The 22,795-nt window shown below is 44.6% G+C and overlaps 1 protein-coding gene across 3 annotated transcripts in view; it reads right to left on the reverse strand.

The window, feature by feature from the left end:
• The window catches only part of lsamp (limbic system associated membrane protein), a 533,915-nt gene that overhangs the window by 29,745 nt on the left and 481,375 nt on the right, over positions 1-22,795 (reverse strand). For all 3 annotated transcript variants that reach the window (XM_068584595.1, XM_068584594.1, XM_068584593.1), the window contains one exon: positions 21,928-22,015. In XM_068584595.1, coding sequence (XP_068440696.1) covers positions 21,928-22,015 — 88 coding nt within the window. The remainder of the gene's footprint in view (positions 1-21,927; positions 22,016-22,795) is intronic.

The following is a 22,795-nucleotide window of genomic DNA, read 5'->3' on the forward strand; positions in this document are numbered from 1 at the left end:
ACACAGTACAGGATATTCAAACTGAACGCATGTCACAGTTTCCCGAGTTGTAAACATATTCACGAGAGCGGCACGGCGTGGGAATTCACACGCCATCGAAATCTGATGGAAGTTGAGACGCTGAATTGGAACAAAGCCGCCGCCCCCTTTTCCCCCTCCGTATCGACCATGTTTTCAAAGAAACAATATTTCAGTGTTTGTCTCTTTCTGATTGTTTCTCCGGCGAGGTTATTATTGAAGCTTTGTCTCTGTACAGCATCACTAACAGCATCCCTCCCTCTAACATCTCTCTCTCTCACACACACACACACACACACACACACACACACATCCCCAAGTAAACCATCTCTCTAATATCAACTGACAAGACTTTCACAATCGTGCCAAACAGCATTTTAAATGAAGTCACACAGAGGTATTCAAATGACCCGAGCCAGGATGAAGATGGGGGTGGCGGGCGGCTGGTTTTTTCGGAGGAAGGAGGAACTCTATTGACGTGACAAAGAATCCAATTGGCTTTTCTTTTTTTTTTCCACCTCAAAAACAACCGACGCTGGGAAGGGTGGGAAAACTTGATTGTCTGAGTAGGATGTGAGGCTGGAGGATTAATCCTTCACCAAGCGCAGAGAAAAAAAACAAAGTGCTCATACTCTGATAACCCTGCCACCTCTGTAGTAAATGGGAAGCAAAGGGAAGATGTGAGGGGGGAGGAGATGAGGAAAAGTGAAGGAGAGAAGTGTGATGTGTCTTAAAGGGCCGGATCTATCTATCTATCTATCTATCTATATATATATATATATATATATATATATATATATATATATATATATATATATATATATATATATATATATATAGCGCTTTGTGTCCAGCTGACAGCAGAGGAGGAGAGGAGGGACAAGAAGAGAGAGAGAGATGTGATCTTAGTCATAGGTCAAACTTCAAGGAATAATGGTGGAAAAGGGCATTTACTTGAAAAGCACTTCACTGCTGCGACAATGGATGAATTCCATGGAGATGCTCTGCACTTTCTACTAATGTTTTTCCCCCATGAATGGGTTTTTTTTTTCGTGAATAATGTTATATAGACACCCACATTTAAGATCACAAAAAAGCAAACAGGCGTGCACTCACTTCCATACAGGAGACCAGACCTATACGCCTCGAAGAAGTTCCCTTCTCATCTTTTCTGTTTCTCATTTCTTTTCTCTGATACACTTCCCCAAAAGCAGAACTAATTTCCGTTCACAGTGAAATATAACCATCCGCAGTATACATGAGCATCTTTTTCTCTCTTCAGGTTTGGCAGATTTCAGCCTGAATCCACTCAAAAGAAAGAAGAAAAAAAAAACTCATGTCCTCTCTGGCTAATGATCCCCCCCTTTTTTATTTTTTATGTGTGCCACATTTCCCCGAAAAATAATAAATCTCTGATGGGAAACGTTATAAATACACTGACCTTGCTTTCAACTCTAATTTTTTAAACTTCAAAGAAAGGAAGACGGAAAGAAAGACAGAGTGAGAAGGAGCAGAAAGAGAGAGAGAGCACGAGTAATTAGGGAGGACTGTTTGTGTTTGCAGGTTTGTGCATTAACTGTGCGCCCGCATGGAGAAGAGAGGGAGAGAAAGAGAGGGAAAGAGAAAGAGAGAGAGAGAGAGAGCCTCAGGCACTTCCCTCGTCCAACGTGACAAGTTATTCACCGTGGGGAGAAATGGAAGGAAACCTGTGCATGATTAATAACTCACCCTCCCCATTCATTACTGGCTATATTCTACTGCATCTATTATTCTAACTGTTGCCAATAGCCAAAACTGTAATCGGGGACAATATTGTGAATAGTTCTTCACGTGTTTCTATCGCAGGAAACGGACCAAATGAAAGGGTTTCGCGCCGGGCTGCAATTAAAGGCGACGCGTGTCAAGGCTATTATTTGATGAAAGTGCTCCACGTGTGTTTTTTTTTTCCTAGCCAGTTATTAACCATTGAAACCCCCTCGACACATGGGAGGATGTGTCCTTCAGGTTGCAGTAGACGAGAGCATCCTTTTAATTTGAGGAGGGAGGCCTCCGTGCCGTTTAACATCAGCCGCGGATGCTAATGGCTCAAACGGTTCTTTTAGCAACGAGAAGAGCCGTTCGTTCATTCTTGCTGTAATTAACCTGGAATAAAAAACAGATTTAATGCCGACAAACAATCTGCGTTTGGGTTTATTTACGAGTGCAGCACAGTATCCCTGCTGGAAGACACTTGTATGAATGTTAATACCAACGCTGGGAGTGCAGGCCTGATGTGTGATGATGCAGAACGCACGGGGTGCAGGGGTTGTGTAGCGTGGAGCACATTCATCTTCAACGGTCGAGCAGAGTTTCCCAAATATCACAGACTTATAGAAGTAACGTCTCCATGTTTACGAAACTGCAAACCATAACCGAGCGCTGTCGTTTCCTGACCTTTCCGACAGTCTCCAACCTCACCGATGCTGGAGCATACGCAGATATCGCAGAAGGGAAAAAAAAAACCCAAACATTTTGGCAATGAAAGTGACGAAAATGGAGTTCTGCAGAATCATCCGAAACTGATGTTCACGTCTGGAAACATTGAATCACCCAGCATGAACATGACAGTTTGGTATAAATCATGCATATGCATGGCTGTCTGCCACGAACAATGCTGAATCCTACCTGCCGCGCATCTGCTCGTGCACAAACATGCTCATTTACAAGGAAATAAAAGTTGACCATATGGTAAACAGTATGCTTATAGGCTGAGAGCAGCCCAAATCTGGGACTCGAGTTGCTGTCGGAAAATGGAGCAATTAAGGGAAAAAGACAACGTTCAAGGACAAAAAGAGGTCGAGATCCTGCGAAATGTGATTAGCGAAACGAAGATGTTCACACGTTGGCACCGGCGCCAACGTCTCGTCCAATTAACAAAAGGCGGCGCACGGGGAGGGTTATTAATGCATGTGAACGCGGCGCGCTAATGTTGATGAATAACATGCTATAAAACATGCTACACGGTGAAGCATAGCCAAGATAGAAAAGCAAGGGCATCCTCCGTGATTGAAAGAGAGCGCAACTCCGTCAAGAAGAGACACAAACAGAATATTGTTGTTTATATAAGAAACAAACCACGCAAATCCATCTCAAATGCATACAATCCAAGGTTAGCAGTTCAAGCTATGTATATAATATCTAATAGATGTACGTATGTACGTATAGATGTATGTGAGAGGCAGTGTTCAAATACAAGAACCCTTTGGAGTCAAAGAGAGTATATCTTCACAACTAAAGCAAAGGAATAGTTTGTTAGTCTAAAAGACATTAAAGTATTGCAGAGCAATGAATCATCTCTGCTGTTATCGGTTCTGTGTATGGCAATTTGCATGTTTTGTGTAGTTTTCTTTCCCTTCGGCTCATTTTTGCTCCCACCTCCATCCCCCCCTCACCCCCCGCTGGCTCTCAATGTGACATTCGGAGGAGTGATGTAGCGGTGAGTGTAGAAGAGGCGTGCGATTATGCTCAGCACATTTAAAACCATTACAAGATAATCAGGGAAAAGCACTCGCAGCTCTTTAGCTTTTGAGTGTTTTTTGGAAGCTTTTGCTTCCAATTACCTGCTTTCTTGGAAAACAAGGTCAGCTTGAAAAGCTCCTCCAAAATAAAAAACACAACAACAGTATAACCAGCCCGTTGGCCACCAGGGTGTCTCCGGTCACAACTCCTGAGATTGAGCGGCAATAGCCTGAAGCGAGCGCTGTGCTGGGCTTTAATGCCGCCGTGACTTCTGTGCTTTTTCGCCTTTTTCCCCGCAATCGCCACTTTGGCACCTCGCCCTCACGGAAAGTACGAGAGCGACAATCATGGAATCTTAACCAGACTACTATCAATCTTCCTCTCTGGATTAGGCCATTTGAAGGCAGAGGCAGAGGAGAAGCACACGCACCCACTCTCACATGGACGCCTTTGATAAATCTGGACCCTTACATATTTTATGATTTACTGAAAGACTTTTGAAAGAGGAAAAGAAAAAAAGGAAAAGAGGAGCGGCGGGAAAAAGAGCAAAATGTAATCGCCGCACCACATCTCCAAATGTCTGCAATATGCTCGTGTTGATAAAAGAATATCTCTTTAGATTAACACTAAGCCGCTTGGCCGGGCTGTCTGCTGGAGAATCATACACTCGCACACCTGAATGCATACACGCACAAGCACAGACGCACTGAATCACATCTTGTTTTTTCCTTTTAGCTGAGATGGAACGTCCCCAGACTGCGTGACTCATTGTTAATATGCGCCATTAACCCCCTCAATTATTCACGTTGACACTGTCGCTCCATGTAATGATGAGATACAACTGTATTGTATGAGCTGCGCACACACACAGACACACACACACACACACACGGGCTTGTACAAACAATTTGCCCATTATGTCAGGTCACCACATGCTAAATGTAAAGGACCGCATTCCTCATTTGCTCTGAGACTTCGAGGTGTGTTTCCAGTCCACAAGCGACGACACACACACACGCACACACACACACACACACACACACACACACACACACACACACACACACACACACACATCCCCTAATTCCTTTCTGTCGGGCACTGCAGAGTAAGAAAGGAAAGAGGATGCGTAGGTCTGAGAAGTTGCTGCCCCCTCGCCACCTCCTCCCTATCCCGATCGTAGCCATCAGCTACGTAGCCATCAGCTAACGAGGAAAAGAAGGAAGTTCATCTGTGGTTCTTAAATGTCCTCCCAGTCACATCCTGTTTCTCTCAAGGACTAGTTTCTTTTTTTTAGCGTCCGCAGAGCATAGAAAAGGAAAGAGGATGCGTAGGTCTGAGAAGTGGGCTGACGCTGCTGTTCCTGCTGGTGGAGAAGAAGCTCAAGTGGCCCCTCGCCACCTCCTCCCTAGCCCATCGTAGCTATCAGCTAAGCTACGTAGCCATCAGCATCATATGACTCTTGTCGTTGTTGAATGTTTCCCAGGTTGTCTCCCAGTCACATCCTGTTTCTCTCAAAGACTATTTTCTTTATTTACGTCGACATAGCTGATGGCTATCAGCTACCTGACCATCAGCAGTGACAGTGCTTGGAAAAAAAACTAAGAAACAAGATGCATATGAAACTTTCAGGAAGTTTCTGAAAGCCAGACGGCTGCAGTGGCCTGCTGGAGGCGCAGAGAGAAGCGAGGGAGGGCAGAAAACGGATGCTTTTGTCTGTGTATTTCTTCATTTGAGAACTGTTGCCGATACACGGACCTCGCTCCACCAAGGTGATTAATTAAGGAAATGGGTTTTTCTTTTTCAGTCCGTCTTGAGAGGTGTTCTTCCAATGAGGGTGCCACAAGGCCAGCGACTTGTAAATAACACCAGCATTTAATTGGTGTTTGCAGCGAAAGAGGGAAAAGCAACGGAGTTAAAGAAAGAGCGGGACGTATGCCTGCTGTTTTTGTGCTAACAAGCTCAACGCCGGCAGTCAGGGAGGGTCAAGTAGGGGAAAATGCAATACAGATCGTATTAATTTTTTCCATAAAACCAACTAATGGCAGCTCTCATGAGAAATGTGAGCGTTTCCGTATAAGCTGTAATTCTTATCGCGGCCTAACGGCGGTACCTTCGTACATCCCCCCCCGGCCTCTCCGCGTCCTCGTGAGCAATAGCTTCGTACTTTCAAGCTTGGCATGCACAAAGTGTTGAGGGCTCGCCAAAAAGACAAAAGCAGATTTTGCATTCAACCCATCAGATGATTTAGAGGCTGAGGATATCACACCGCTCATGATAATGAGAAAAACAAAGATGGCTAGACAAGCTAAATCCAAGGTTAGAACCTTGGCTGCAAAGGTTCTCTTGGTACCATTTCTCCGACTGTTTAATACGGCTTGCTGCCCTTTGCTCCCATACTTTCAAATACCATCCCTCTTTATGTCACTTTGTCCCGACAAGAGTTATTAAAGATCACGAGCCCTCCCACAGCCTGTGCAGCTCAGCTTAAATGCCTTTCTACGCCCCAACCACTTCACATTTAATCAAAGTTGAAATGGATTAATATGTTTTCTACCAATCATTAAGTCAAATGAATCGTCACATGAGGACTTTAAACTCGTTGAAATGTAATAGTATTAAGCTGCGTGAACATTTTAAAGGGCTTTATTAACAAATGTAGAAGCACAGATTGCCTGTGTTGCAACACACCAGTAAACCGAGACAGTGTGTTATCGATTTCCGGGGAAACTCAAAGTGAAACGAGAAGTTCAAAGCAACATCATCGCTCACTTAGGCTTTAAAAGGGGGTCTATCAAATTACAGCTTGACTTATGGTGGCATTCAGATGGCCTTTCAGCGTAATTCCCCTGATCCTTGAAGACACTCAAGGATGTTCTGTGGAAGTCAAACCAGCAATCAGCACTAAACAATATTACCTGATTTGCCTCCATTCGCTATAATACAGCAGATTGAAGTGCACCCCATAATGGATGATGGGGAGAGTAAGTGTGTATATGTCTATATGGGCATTTAACTCTGTGTGTGTGTGAGAACATTATCAATTCAGACCCCTCCTCAGACTCGAGGCCTCCAGACTCCCTGGTTAGCGGCCATTAACTTTTAACCTGCAATCGGATCCAAAAGGTTCTTTATTTCAGTCTGCAGCTCCGTTGATGGACTCTCTCTCCGCCTCGCCGCTAATGACAAAGGAGCAATGGGATCAATGCCACCAAAGCCACCTGACAAATAACTGAAGGAAATTCACAGGCCCAAAGGCACACAAAAGGGGGTGAAAGAAAGAGTAGACCTTTCGATCGACGCCGTCTGAGACAGACGAGGGGCCTGAGATTATACCGTTCATTCGTTTGGTAATGATTGGGTAAAATGATCGATATTTTGATGAGTGCAGATTTTAATTGGACATGCGAAAGTGTTCAGCCTTCTATAGCCCAGTGTATATTTGCACAATTATGAAGACTAAACATCAAAATGAATATTTACTTGGGTTTAACAGGTTCATTTCTCTCAGGGCTCAGGTCAGTTTCTCCATTTTAATTATAATTTTGCCAACTTAAAGAACTTTTTCTCTATGTTTTCTCTATGTTTTTATGCATTCTCACATCCAGCTCATCAAGAACCAACGCACTTAGGTACATTTTAGCATCCCACATGTACCGGGCTCTAAACTAACTCCCATTTGGTAATTATGTAGTTATTCATTTTAAACTAACAAACATATTTATTTGAACCTAAACCCCGATCTTTCTCCAACAAAGGACTTTTGTTGCGTGTAATTATAACGACACAGTGTCCCGTAGACTTCCACGACGGATGCCAGAGGGGTCTCTCTCTCGAGCTTCATGGGGGTTTGAACCAATCAACCGCGTTTGATCCCTTTGCGCCATCATCAGGGTTGTTTTATCCTCCTGATCAAAATACCAATATGGATACTCCTTAGCCAGCAGCGACGATGAAACTCCAGTCGTACATGTTGAGCCAGAAGACAACATCCATCTCATCCTTTCATCATGACATTGAATTGCCTCTCCCTCGACTGATGTCCTCTTTCGGTTTCAAACGCACAAAAAAAACCCTGCGAGTGCTGTATTTGACTGTGACCGCGCAGCTTCCAAACATGTCTCGCCGCTCCTCCACCAGACCCTGTAATCCTCGTGACAGTCAGCGGTCAGCCTCTGGTATTCGCCCACTGATCTGAATGGGACTTAACAGGGATGAGAAATCCAACAGTCTGTTTTTTTTTAACGGACGCACCTGCAGCTTTTCTGCGTTGGGATGCTGCAATAACCAGCTCACAGCGCTTCCTTACTCCTGAGCCACAGCACGGGAAGTAAGCGCTTAAACAGATTAGCGTGAGGCACATCCACGGCACAGGGAAGGCCGTCACGGGCGCGTCATGAGCGGTTTCGAGTGAGGCCGAGCGCCAAATGCCAGTTTGAGCGCGGCGTGACGTGAAACAGGATCCAAACAGAACCAAAAAGAGTTGAATCAGGATGGATCGAGCAGAGAAAAGCATAGCTATCCTACTTTTTCTCCATTGAATTAGCTGTAAATGTACATTCGTATGATGTTATTCACAAACTCTGTGGTTAAAGAGTTTGTCCTTTATGATTACTTGATTCAAATATGAGTGAATTGCCATCAAAATTCAACATAATCCATCTCCAGCTTCTCATTTGTGATATAATTGATGATTGCATAGCTTTAAGTTTTCGTAAGTTCTTGGACAAAACACAATTTAAAGGATGCCGCCTTGCTTTCTGGGTGATTGTGAAGGGGGGGTTTAGTTTACATCCTAAATAATCAATCCATAGAAACCATATGATTAATAGATAATGTACATAATAACGAGCTGCAGCTTTACATGGCAATTTATGAGCTGCTGCTAATAAAACTACTGAAAGGAAATACAATATTAAAAACTAGGATTTGTGTTTCATTGGCTCAGAATAAAACGGAGCCGATCGGATTCCAGATCTGTAGATTCTCAACCAGCTTGTTGGTGCTCACTGTGAAGACCTGTGAACAGCTGGGAGAGTACAGAGCACCTGACACACTCAGCTGGAGACCCCCCCACTGAGCACACACACACACACTCACACACACACACACACACACACACACACACACACACACACACACACACACACACACTCACACACACAGCCTCTGATTGGGCTCACAGCTGCTGCGACTATATCGGCTGATGTGCTCGTGTTCCCCATTGTGCTCTTTCTCTCCCCCTCCCTCTCCCTCCCTCTCTCTCTTTCTCTCCCCCTCTCTCGTCTCTGTGGGTGCCACTCTCTGCCTTTTCAAACTTCCTCTTCCATCAACTCTTTTTTGTCTCTCGTGCAAACGTGCAAACCCTTTGATGCAAATGTGCACGTTGTGCAGATGCGCACGACCTTCGTCTCCTCTCGTCGTCTCCGTCTGCCTCACCTCCAGCCGTTTTTTTTTTCTTCTTGTTGTTGTTTTGTTGCATTTACGTCCTCGGTCCTCTGCTGCTGCTGCCATCATGTCTCCTCCACTCCTGCCTCATCACTGTCACTCCGCCTCCGTCTCCTTCCCCCTTCGCCGCTCTCTCTCGGTTTCCGGGCTTTTGCCCGTGAGCTGCAGTCTAATGAGCGAGTGGCTGGCGGTTGGGAGAGAGTTTGCTTGCTCTGACGAGAGATAACGAGCCCATATGTTACTTGCCACGGTGGCCGCTGCAGCAGACGACCGGCGGCAAACTCTCAAAGACCCTCCCAGGGAAAAGTATTTCCCATTAAACCCATAGCGGCGCCATCAAAGTGCTGGGATGAGCCATGTGCTCGACAACACTCAGCTCCTGTGGCTGGGAGACACCTATGCAATAGAGAGCAGCATAATATAATGAAGAGTCATAAATATTTCTCCTCCCCCCATAAGTGTTAAGCAATTTTTTTCTCATTAGCGAGATGTATTTTTAGTTCCTCGGAGGGCCTCTGTTTTGATTACAGTGCATGTGTGCTTTGAAAAAGCTGAAACCGAGTGTGGAATGAGGCAATAAAGCGGAGCAATATAAACACGTTTAAGTCTCCAGAAAGTACATTTAGTCTGATGTCATATTTTTGATTATTCCAAGAATAAATACAGCCAGATGAGCACATTTATGACAGCTTTCTCCCAAAACGTGTGTGCAAATACTTGAATGGCATCCAATGACTAACCACATATTGAAAACAGTCTCAGTTTCCAGTCACATAAACTTGCCCAAACACCAGCAGCAGGTCCATCAAAAACAAAAAAAAAAGACAACAAGACATATGTTCCAGCGCGAGACGTTTGAGGCGCTCTTCTGGCCCACGGAGGACGTGGTATGTGAAGCACTGCACACCAGCGCTGGCTACCATATGGTCCAACTGAACAACGTGCCAGACACTGGAAGAAGGCCCAGCCAAGTACACTCACTCGAAGAAAAAAAAAACACTTAGGGTGAGTACACAATCCACGAGTCTCATTGAAACGCTCCTGACATAAACGATGGCTTTAAAATCCTCTCCTGCATATCGTTCAAACTGCCCACTAAACCTGCATAACAGTCTGGAAGCCTGCGAGGCGGTACTTTGGGGCGAAATGCCCCCGTTTGCAAATGTTAGCATGCTAACACACTAAACTTAAGTGTGTTAGCATGCTGGCGTCGATATCACTAAAACTAAGCACAGCAGACACGGATGGGAATGCCTTTAGTTTAGCGTTGATTTGGTCATATACACCCAGATAATGTGTGTGTGTGTGTGTGTGTGTGTGTGTGTATGTCTGTGTGTGTGTGTGTGTGTGTGTGTTGGAAAATAGTTTTGCTTGCCCTTTTGCAATGTGTACAATCGTGATTCAGGAGTTTGTTCACGTGTACATCAGTGAATTTGTGATTATGTTTAAGTATGTCTGCACTGTGTGTGTGTGTGTGTGTGTGTGTGTGTGTGTGTGTGTGTGTGTGTGTGTGTGTGTGTGTGTGTGAGGGACAAAATCCCGGACACGTAGTGATGGTCTGAGGAGAAAGGAAAGGGTAAGATGGGCCAGAAAGGAAAGGAAAGGAAAGGACTGTCCAGGAAAGGTAAGGAAAGGAAGGGAAAGGACAGGAAGGGACCGGTAAGTACGGTTGTATCTTCACGTGTCAACCTCATGGTGGCATGAGAGGAAAAGTAAGAAGCTCACCAAAAGTTAGAAAGCTGGAAACACAAAAATCTGTGGAAAATTACAAGTTATTATTTGATGTTTCCGTCTGGATCAAAGTGGTAGACTCTCCGTCTGACAGGTGAAGAAACCGACACCGCCTTCCCTCGAGCTACGCCGCCGGTGTTGCTAAAGATAATGCGCAGTTCGCACTCCTCCTACGAGACGGCCTGAACTTCACTTTCCTGATTGCTGACAGCAGAGCGAAACAGAGGGGAAAGGGAGGGAAGTAGTTTGAACCCACACGGGCCCGAGCAGCAGCGCTGAGCTCGACACAACTGAGTCGGTGTGCGTTTCGCTCGTGGCCACAGACACACACACACAGCGAGTGCGCACAGGAACGACGGCCTTCTCTCGTGCCGTCCATCTTCCTTTGCCGTGCCTAAATGAATCCAACAAGATGGCAGCCATTCGAAGCGGACCGCTGTGGCCTCGCCGCTTCAAAACTAGCCATTTCTGCTAACACTCGGCACCTTCCTGTTTGGCATTGTTGTCGTGTCTCTGAGTGGCAACACACACACACACACACACACACGTCTGCCTCAGCTCTTATCAAGCCCGCTGTGATAAAAGTGGGATCAGGGCCGAGCTGTTGGGATTGACCTGAACACCAGCGGGCTCGAGTGGCTGAAAAGTCCGCGCACAAAAACAACCCAGCACTCACACCAGCAGGTGACCCAGTATTAATGTCGAGGCCCAGACATTGACGAACAAGGTGACAGGAGTCTATATGCAGCCATAGTGGGGGTGAAGTGTTGTCAAGCACACACAGTTGAGAGTCCCATAGGTTTACCTATACACAGGCTCAGTGTTATATGTTGTGTGACACACACCAGACACTGACTGACACAACCTCTCCGCATCCCTCACCTCATCTTTTCCCCTTAGAGAGAAAGCAGGTGAGGTCAGGTTTAACTGTGCCACTCAATCTCACTTCAGGAGGCATTCACGAGCGCGAGGAGCGCCGTGCCAAAGGGCTGTCCGTCTTCCTGACAGGCTCAGGTCACATAGCGGATGGGGAGGGGGGAAAGAAAAAAAAAAAGATGGAGGGGAAAGGATACCGGCGCTTCTCCACAAGTAATGGGCAATGTGTGTGTTTGAGAGCGCAGGCAATGAGGGTGGGGTGGGAAGAAATATTGTTCCTCTATATCAGAGATAAGATGGAGGAGACACTGTCGAGAAGTGATGGCCACTGGCTCGCCTGGTTAGTCGGTGAAATATGGCCCCCAATGGCTCACCTGAAGCGCGTGTCAATACCCCTGCTGTCACCAGTGTCCACGGGAGAGCCCCATTTAAATGCATGGGAGCGCCTCTCACAGCCAGCATAAAGAAGATTAAAGGAGACATCTTTTCTTCTTTTTCTTTTTTCCCAGAGAAACTCAGTCTGAGCAACAGAAGCTCAGCAGCACGGGAAGAAAAAAGGAATGGTAAATTGTTTCTTTCATTAAAACTTCAAGGAGTCAGTTTCATTATGAAGGTTCAAAGGCAGCGTGCGATGTGTGCGGCTGCTGCTTTCTTTTCTCCGACTCCCGCTCTGTCTTTTTTCCTTCTTCATCCAACTGGGTAGCAGCATGGAATAATGGGCGCGTGTGACAACGACATGTAATCTCGTCCCCGGGTGTTGGGGGTGCGGGTGGGGGTGGTGCACATGGGGTGTATCTGACGTTGCCGGTCTCACAACGGGGATATGGAGGCATGGTGGGGGTAACTGCAGGGTTTACTGTGAGCTTTTTCAACTACTCCAACCCTGGACTTTGATTTCCTCTTAATATCCTGAATGTTTATCGGCTAGAAATAAGGCGCCGGGGTAAATCAACTGTGTGGTAATGCTTTAAAAGCTGCACTGATCAATATTTTATATTCACAATGGATCAAATTGCTATGTGTAGTGATAAGGTGAGGGAGGATAATTCTCTTTTTCACCCGACTCTGCAGTTCCTCGGCTCGCGACTTTACTGTTTTGGTTCGGTCCCACCGCTCTCCCATAGCCGCTCTCCCATAGCCGCTCTCCCATAGCCGCTCTCCCATAGCCGCTCTCCCATAGCCGCTCTCCCGCAGCCGCTGTCCCGCAGCCGCTGTCCCGCAGCCGCTGTCCCGCAGCCGCTGTCCCGCAGCCGCTGTCCCATAGCCGCTGTCCCGCAGCCGCTGTCCCATAGCCGCTGTCCCATAGCCGCTGTCCCATAGCCGCTGTCCCATAGCCGCTCTCCCATAGCCGCTGTCCCATAGCCGCTCTCCCATAGCCGCTCTCCCATAGCCGCTGTCCCATAGCCGCTCTCCCATAGCCGCTCTCTCATAGCCGCTCTCTCATAGCCGCTCTCTCATAGCCGCTCTCCCATAGCCGCTCCAGGTCCCAGCAGGTGGCTGCTTTCAGTGGAAGAGCTAATACCTAAACCTGAATGCCCTTCCCGTCCGGCAAGCGCCGACAGCAGTGATTGAGCAGCTTTTGGACACGGTGGAGAGATTTATCATCTAAAGAGCCGGACAGTTCCCTCAGGAGGCGGATATTTGACTTCTCAGAGTCCAAACACACCACGATGTGGCAGCGTGAAGAGTTTCCTACCACAGTTCATCAAATATGGAAATGTTGTGCAACAGTACTAACAATTATGTAAGGTTAGGGCCTAAACGTTCTGAAGATTATAAAATTGTATGTTACAGTGACCTCAATATCATCCAAAACAGCCAAATGTAAAATGTAATATTTCTTATATGTTTTACACAGTGAAATAAAGCCTGCAGACTACTGATGCGTACAAGTTGTGTAGAGGACATTGAAAAGATATCATCAGGTTCATGTTATGTTTACCCAGTGGTCCCCATTAAATTAGGAAGTCATAAAATATGAGGCAAAAAAAAGACATTAAACATTGAATGAGGTCAAATTGACCCCAAGGCTAACAGTAAATAGTATAAATTCAATAAATCTAAGAAAAAAAAACACATTTTCACGTGTTTTCAGCTGCTTCTATGCATCCCGCCCCTCTTTTGCTACCTTTATCCAGTTGATCTCAGACCGTGGATGCATCTATCGATACAGACACACATCATTATTGAAAGCACATCACTGCAGGTGGCACTGGGGCAGGTGTCTGCAGCTGGACACTCCACCGAAACTAAATTGTATTCAAGGCTTCAGGTGCCATGCTCCATGCGCACCTTTGACGCTTGACAAGCGATAGCTTTGCCTGTTAAATGAGAGGTGTTGCTGAATGGCAAGAAAGACTTTTTGTTGATGCGTTTGCTTTTTACTTTGTCTTCTCCCTTCGGTGAATGGAGGCTTCATTGATCTCTCTCAAAATTCTTTGTGATCATCCAGCAAGAAAAAATAACAGAATGTAGTTTCAACTCCTCCATCGCTGGCGGCGATACGAGCAATAATGTGATACGTGGGGTGCGATCGCGAAGCCGCAGCGGTATAGAGCCAGACAGACCGCCGATATATCTCGAATTAATGATCGCCATATCTATATTCTGCACTTCCCCTCTGCATCGCTTTCAAGTCCTCTGCCTTTTCCAATCCTTCTGTCTCCCCTCGTATATTTTTAACCCCGAGGTTAGTGTGAGAGGAAGTAACACAACACCTCAGCAGCGGCACAGATAAAGGATGGGGAGGTGGGAGGTGTGTGTGTGTGTGTGTGTGTGTGTGTGTGTAGGGAGGTGGGGTGGGTCCAGGACGTGGAAGTGTGAGAGAGGTGTGCCGGGGCGGAAGAAAGGAGCACGAGGTCGTCGTGATGGGAAGAGGTGGAGAGGAGCGACGCTGGATAGATGGCTTCACAGGCACAGCTGAAAGGTTCTGATTGTCCCGTGATAATTGTTAAAAGGTCAGTCCTCCCTCCCGCCCGCCCACACTGCAGAGTGGGAGATATGCGGGAACACACTCACTACACTACACGCACACATACACACACACTCCCCGCTGCTCGGGCGCTCTTTACAGTGACACGGCCGCCTTCAGAGACTTCTGCGGATTAGGATCCTTAAATACCACGGCATTGTGATACAGGGATGGGAGAGATGAAAGGAAGAAAAGACGGATCAGTGTGGAAGAGGGCGCTTTTTTGATGGTTTCCTATCTTTTAGTCGGGAATTCGGCGATGCCTCGCGGGGATGAACGTTGCGTCCCGCGGCTGGCGGCGGAAATCTGTAATGAGGTTCAGACTCTTTAAAAAAAAGAAGAAGCAGAACGGTGAGAGAACTCGCCTGACAAACAAAATAAAGGTTTAAACAAGGGAACGTGGATGGAACTGGGGAAAAAAAAAACTTTTTTTTTCACGAGTCTAGGATTAAATACAACTCTAATGTTGCTCCAGGCTATAATTGTATTTTTCTGATTTGGTGTCGTGGCCAAAAGAACACACACACACACACACACACACACACACACACACACACACACACACACACACACACATGCACACACACAACATCCTGTTCTTGCATTAATCCTGTCAATTCTCCGTGCTCCAGAGCAAGCGTCTGCAGTACATTAACATTTGTCACTTCTCAATGGACAGGACATATTGAAATGGGGTCACTGGAGTCGGGGAACAGCTGCTTACAGAACTATTCACTTTGTCTGCTGCTTTATAGTCAACTCTGTTGCTGTGACATTTAGGAATGGATAACGACATCTGCCTCGCAGGGAAAGCTGCTCGCGGGGAAGGTTTTGGGTGATAACTTGCAGATTTTAAGAGCTAATCCAGATTGCCTGGCCTGAAACTCAACAGAAATAATACGACATATTATGTTGGATTGAAAAATGTAGCCACGAATATACAGCCCAGTGAGTACGACGTGGTGTCTTTATCTGTCAAAAAGCTAAAGCTATGCTAAGAAGAAGAAGAAAAAAAATGCTTTGACAAGTTTTTATATTAACAGGGCTATGATTTCATAAAGGTCAATGCTTATGATATGAAAGTGCTGACTTTAATTCAATAGTTTGGGATCGATGCTGATTTGAATCAGCTGATCAAGCATCACTGTAGTGAAAAGGAAGTAAGAGAAGGGGGGGGGGGGTAAAAAGACAAGGAACCGATATAGCGGCCCATCGCGATTGCCGACCACAAAAGAAGATCAATACTATTGAGAAGCGTCAAGGAACTTGTGGCATTTGGAGACCAGCCAACACACACTCTTTTATAATTGGCAGCAGAGAAAGAGACACACACACACACACACACACACACACACGTGCAGTCTGTGTATAATCACTAGCAGCGGGACAGTGCATGTCAAAATCCTCCCAGCTGCGTTATGGCTCCTTTGGCCGCGCTTCAGCTGTCGATGTAATGTGGCCAGTGATTAGGTCGCTGATTTCCAGACCCCTGCACCCCCCGATACACGACTCACTCGCTGGCCGTGCGTACTAATACTTTCCCTGCTGGGCGAAAGTGGTAACATGGAATAAACGCTGACTGTTGGATGCACAAGTGGAACAGCAGAGGTCAACAAGCTGCGATATTTCTGATTGGGGTCGAGGCGTCGAGGACTAAACGGACTAGAAAGTTCCACTCCCGCGTGATGAGAATTACAAGAGGACCTCGTGAGCGGAATGAATCACTCCCCTGCCTCGGCATTTTAGAAACGATATTTGCATAACACACGTTCGAGATTTGCTGAATTTGCTCAAACACCGCTGCTGTGAATGTGTTTACAAGGGACTGTGTGAAATGATGGGTGGAGATTGGAGCTATATTAAGGTGTTATTTTTTTTTGATATGTAAAAAAAAGCCACTCCCAACATTACTAACATTTGTCTGCACCTCCTGTCATTTAAATAAAAGCTCCCCTACTTTTTTTTCGCTTTTTGTGCAATGCTTTTATACACACTTACTTATTTTATTTTTTTGGATATTTAATATTCTTCTTACTGTTTATTTATATTACTTGATATTTATCTTTATTTACTGTGAGCAAGGCTGCTGTAATCTTGTAATTTCCCCACTGATGAACTAATAAAGGATCATTTTATCTTATCTGACCTTCATTTTCTTTTTTTTACCTTTTGAAAACCTTTTTTCCGAAAAAGAAAAGGTGGTCATACTCATACTAAAACTGTGTAAACTCCTCAAACACAAAGGCTATTTGAATAATATGAAGTGATATAATACACTAACCCTTGTAAGAATAAGTGTATATGTAAAAACAAATGCTTTTGTTTTAATATTTCGAGAGGAGTCTGCGATCAGGATAGCTCTGAGGCTGTAATTAGGCACAACAGTGCGTTGAGCTAAATGCTAACATCAGCATGCTAACAAGCAGATGTAAAGCAGAAATAACGTCAATCAGGTTTTTAGCTCGGTGTATTAGCATTAGCATGCTAACAAGCAGATGTTCAGCAGAAATAACGTCAATCAGGTTCTTAGCTCAGTGTATTAGCATTAGCGTACTAACAATTGCTAATTAGCGGTACATACTAAAATTCACAGGAGGCCGATGGGAACGTCATTCAGCCGGAATTTGGTCATAAAAGCAAAACGGTTTACTTTGACCTGATTATGGTGCCAGGTTGAATGTTGAGGGCGTGGCCACAGGTATCACAATTCATCCAAATTACACGCACAATTTCATGAAGATGAAATTGTCCATCGTTGAGACCTCCAATAAAGAAAAAACGGGTCGACCTCATCGTGTAGCTGACAACGTGAAGGGAAGTGGAATCCATCTTTCCGTCGACCGTGTCGATGACTATCTATTGCTGCGGTCACCATGCTATCGGTGAGCTTAGTGGAGAACTGACCAACGAACCGCCGTTGGTATCACAGCACATTTTATTTGCCACACGTGAAAGATGATTATAATGCACATGTTGGTCATGGACTAGAGGCTACACAGCTTTTAAGAGTTCACAATGGCGGTTTAGACCTTCATTACATATGATAATCCAGGCCTACACCCCATACTTTGGTCACGATGCTATATGACAGAAAATGTCCTCCGGAGCAAGACAAATAAATTGCATGCAGAGTTTTATTCTCCAAAGACCACTTAGTTTTACAAATTATAGACATTTTCTGATGCATCTGTATTACACCTGATTGCGAGGATATGGACTGTGATATTCAACGACCCTTACTCGCACAATAGTTTCCGATCGCAACGCATCCCGTCTAGTCGATCCTCCTTTGTGCCCTTTTGATTGCCCTTTCAAATGTGTGTGTGTGTGTGTGTGTTGTTCCATCGCCTGCTGTTCACTGTAATGATGTTAGTGGTTTAACCATGTAAGGTTGAACAATTGCTATGCCACGCGCTCCAAGATTTAGTTTTTCAAATGACTGACCTAATGGAATAATGCTAAAAAAAACACACACACAAAAACAGTAAAATGATGTCGAGCATTATTACAGATGGCTGGATATCCCCGAGTTACATTAGTCTCAGGCAGATGGGTTGAAGAAAGCTTCTGCTGATTCAGTATGCAATAGTTACAAAGGAATAAGATATTAATGTCTTTTAATGTCAAAAATGTGGCTTTTAGAGGGGGAGGAAGATACTCCTGTCATCTGTGCTTTAGGAGCGTAACATTGTTAATGACAGCTAAGCAGTTTATATGGACTGCAGACGGGATTTAACGCCGTGGGTATCGACACGAAAGCACAGACTGTTCCTCCTCTCAGGAATTGATGTCAGACGCGGCTTCCTCAGAGTATTCTTTCTCCAGCTTGATCAAAATGGTGGAATGTTTTGATGCTAAAAAAAGAAAAATCCCATCAATTTAGCACAGTGACAATATTAGTGGCGGGGGGTATAGTTGGTTGGAAGTTCAAAGTGTGTGTGAAGTGCATATGAATCTAAAAAAAACAACCTCTCCATAGGTGGGGAGAGGTTAAATGTATAGGTTTACTGACTCAAAGAAAAACTTGAAGTGCATTTCTTCCGGCTTTTCCAACTGAGACGTTATTTAAACAATCTTTTGTCACTCGCTGACAAAAAACATATGCAAGTGTGCGTCTATATACACACAAACGCACACTTTTTTCCCACGTAAACGTCTCTTGACTGGCTAATAGACTTCGCGAGCATCAAAGTCCAACCTTTAAATCCTCACAAACACTGCCGTGGGTTTGCCCATCGGCTAAACCTTCCTCTGTGTGTGTTTCAGAAAAAAAAAAAAAATCAAATTGTGTCCCGAGGAAAAGCCTGCCATTTATATTGGGAATCTTGTCATGTGCGTTGACCCCCGCCGCTCGTCTGAGTCTCTCTCTCCGCCACTTTTTTCCCCCCTCATCCGCCGCAAATTTACTTTGTCTGATCATTTGTTTTCCAATTACGTCTCTGTCCCTGCGAGCGGAGGATTGTCAGCTTTGGTTACGTGAACCCGCTCTCGGGGTCTGTAACCAGGGGCAATGTTTGATGCTCGGGAACATTTTCATACCCATTAAAAGATGAAGGCAAGGTGGATTATTATCCCCGCACAGTTGATTGGGTCGTGCAGGATTGGTTTAGGTGGATCGCTGCCATGTGAACTAGAGCTACACACCCTGAGAAATTCTTATCTTTCCTTTTGGAAAGAAAATACTCCAACTTACAGAGTAGAACAAAAACCAAAGCTGAGGTTAAATAAGTGGCGGATACTTTCGTTAAGCGGGTTTTTTTTGTGCGCCAGACTCGTTGTCATACATTTGGCATTACCTTGTTTCCTCACACGTTCGACCAAAATAAAACTCCACGGTGCTCGGCGCACGGCAACACGTTGGCGGGAATTGCAAGGAAAAAAAAAACGGCATTTAGATGAAAGATGCTGAACTGAAACCTCAAGGAGAAGATTACACCCACGGAGCGGCTGAGATACAGAAGACGAGCATAACAATGGCGGCTAAATTAAACGGGACTTTTGAGAGGCAGAGCCGAGGACAAAAGCAGCGGCGAGAGGAAGCCCGCAAGAATCAACGTTTGGCTATAGCTGTCGCGTTAGCCGTGATGTACAAGGCCGCCGGCGGAAAACTCTGGAAGTCGACGCGGGACTTTTCACTGATCAAGCGCCGGATAATCGGACACAATGGCTTCTGGGAAGGAGAGGCAATTTGCTGCCATGGATCCAAGAGGAGGAGCATCAATTCACATATTGACCTTTTAAAAAATGCTATTAATGGATGATATCTTCAGTTCTTGTCGGCTAGCGTGTGTGTGTGTGTGGAGATTACACTGTGGTGCATTTCCTCCACTGACGCTGTGGTATTTATCCGGGGTTGGGTTTCCCGTCAGTAGTTTTTTTTAAAATGGAAAGGGCAGTTAAAACGAAAACAAAATTTGATTGATGAAACAATGCTCCATGGTGAAATGTATCGAGCTGCGACGGTAGCAATAGCACTGTACGTAAAGAGCACTTCGGTATTTCTTCTGGGCATAATGGACACATGACAGTTGAAGCGTTTACAGCTTAAAGCAAAGCGTATAAATAGCTACGCCCGCGCATGCAGGAAGACAACTAAACTATAGGAGAGCCTACGTTTGAGCACTCAGGTATTGCACTCTTATCTGTCAGGCGTCCCGTTTCTGACAGGTTAAGAGCAATTTCTGTCAACGAGCTGGGACTTTGGAAAACGAGACAACAGAGACTTGGCGACGACATTTTGATGGATAATGAAGTCTTTTTTCCTTTTTTTTTTAACTGCCTTGGTGCACAGCTCGGTATTTTTTTATTGTTCTTATTTCTTTCATGGTCCCAAAAGCTGACTGACGATTCAAAAAAACATTTCAGAGGAGAAATAAAAAAGGGCCAAGTGTTCTGACAGTTTACGGATAGATAAATAAATAAATACAAGCAGTCAAAAAGCCTCCAGAGTGGGAAGGAGCCAGGACGGTGAAATGACATGTGGCTGGCGAAGGGACATTGTGAGCCGGGAAGTTCCAGAAATAGGTTACACACACACACACACACACACACACACAAAGGCTGTAGAGCCCTCATATGTGTGTTTGCCTAGCTTAGCTTAGCATAAGGCCCGAAAGCAGGAGGAAATAACCCGGCTCGGTCCAAACGGAAAACAAAATCCATTTACAATCACATCTAAAGGTCAAATGGCCGCGTTTGAGGGAGCAAAAACAACAGTTTTCTTGGTAAACATAGCACACACTGAGGTTTTATTGCTTTAATTGACTACATTCACCATCAACACTGATAATAATACCATCAAGGAGTCATCATGGTAAGACATTTAATTCTTAAATTCACTTAATCAAAGCCAAACTTTGCAGAGATACTGTTAACACATGGTCCAATTGTATTATTTTAAAAATGCATTTATACGCATAATTTACATGAGCAAATACAACAAGGACTACCTTTTTTTAAAATATATTTTCTTTTCCTTTTCTGTGTACTATCATAAACCAATATACTAGTAACACATATATGAACTTCTTAACTTGTCTCACAGAGGGTTTTTTTGTACATTTTACCTTTTTAAATTATTCAAATAGACCTTGTGGTTGAGGAGATTATCAGTATTTAGTATGGGGAATACAAACCTTTTGCAATTTTCGCCACAAAATGGCTGACGATGAAAACGGTTCAAATGCACCTTTTATAAATGGGTTCACTATTTTGTCACAGGGAACGATAGAAAACAGAAGATGACCTCTACGCGTGCACCTTTTTGTCAGCCTAAATCCTCCATCTCAGGAGCTACAACCTTAAAACCAAAGATAACTTTTTGCAAACATTTCGTGGAGAAAGAAAACAAAGATCCACCCTCAAGGCGTCGGATCGAATCCTGCAGCACATTCTCTCTCTCTCTCTCTCTTTCTCTATTTCCCTCTCTCTCTCTCTCTCTCTCTCTCGCTCTCAACTTTCCCCGCTGTCTCCATTCAGGAGAAATAACTTCCTATTCTTTGAAATGGAAAACTACCGCTGAAGGCTAGTCAAGTGCACTTAATATTCATTTGAACTGGAACAAGAAATGCTGCTGCTGTAGGCGGGCGTTTGTGACATGAAGCTCCCCCCCCCCTCTCCTCACAGAACATATTCATATATTTTCCCTCGCAGAAACCTTAGAGGGACACATCTCAGTATTAAATAACAGAGCGGTGGTGACGCTGATGCATGCTGCTTGTGTGCTGCTGGACAATCGTGACTCCTGAGTCATTACGAGTGTAATTCAAAAATGTGTTGTGGTCTCTGTTTAGCGATGTGTGTTCATTTCCATGTTGGAGTCTCGTCCGCTGGCTGATGGGTAAGTCGGCGTAAACCTTCTGGCGTGCTTGTTAGGCGCCACTTACCTTGAACAATGAGGTAGACCTGTGAGGTCTTGGGCTGCTGCTTCGTCTGTATGGAACAAGTGTACGAGCCCTCGTCGTACACGTCCACCTACACACAGGGAAGGAGAATGTGGTTACTTAAATGCGTCTTATCACAACATTACTGGAGAGCAGCATCTCTTCCTTTGTGTTACTTTGTTTACAGATGGAGTGAATTTGAATTATGATGAATCCAGGAAAATAAATACGTACATTTTAATGATTTCAAGTCACGGGAATGCAACATTTAGACCGCTCAGCTCATCGCAAAATAGATATTGTGATAACCAATTATTGGGAAAATAATACAAAGAAAATCTTTTTCAAATTTAATTTGAAATGCTTGGTTTATTGTACTCCAGGTTGTTATATAAGGTATTTTTGGTGTGACCCAAATACTATGAATAATTCAACCATACTATTATTATTTTTCTTGCCTATAGAAAATGAATATATCCCTTATATTTTCACATTTAAATATGCGTAACGTTTTAGCTATGTACAGAACCATTCGAGGTGTTTCTCCCCGTTTCTAGTTTTTAAGCTAAGCTAAGCTAACCGCGCTTCCTCCCATATCTCCCAAGATGTTAGACTAATCTTTTAACGATTAAGTTATGCGAGCAGATTTGTTTGATGTAAAAACACCCCTTTATTATTTATGATATCTCATCATGTGTTGTGAAAGCACGGAGACAGTGTTACATCAAAACCTTAAAAAATATACTCCCTCTGACAACCTGCTGCATAAATAAATGAATGGATGAATATTTTAGAATAACACAACTCCAGGGTCTTCAAAAAGTCAAAGCAGTTCATTAAGTCATGTTTCATGATTTCTGATCCTTGAAAC

Source organism: Clinocottus analis, unplaced genomic scaffold, assembly GCF_023055335.1.
Source record: "Clinocottus analis isolate CAN_PGR_092001 unplaced genomic scaffold, fCliAna1.0.p SCAF_2, whole genome shotgun sequence".
Lineage (NCBI taxonomy): Eukaryota > Metazoa > Chordata > Actinopteri > Perciformes > Cottidae > Clinocottus > Clinocottus analis.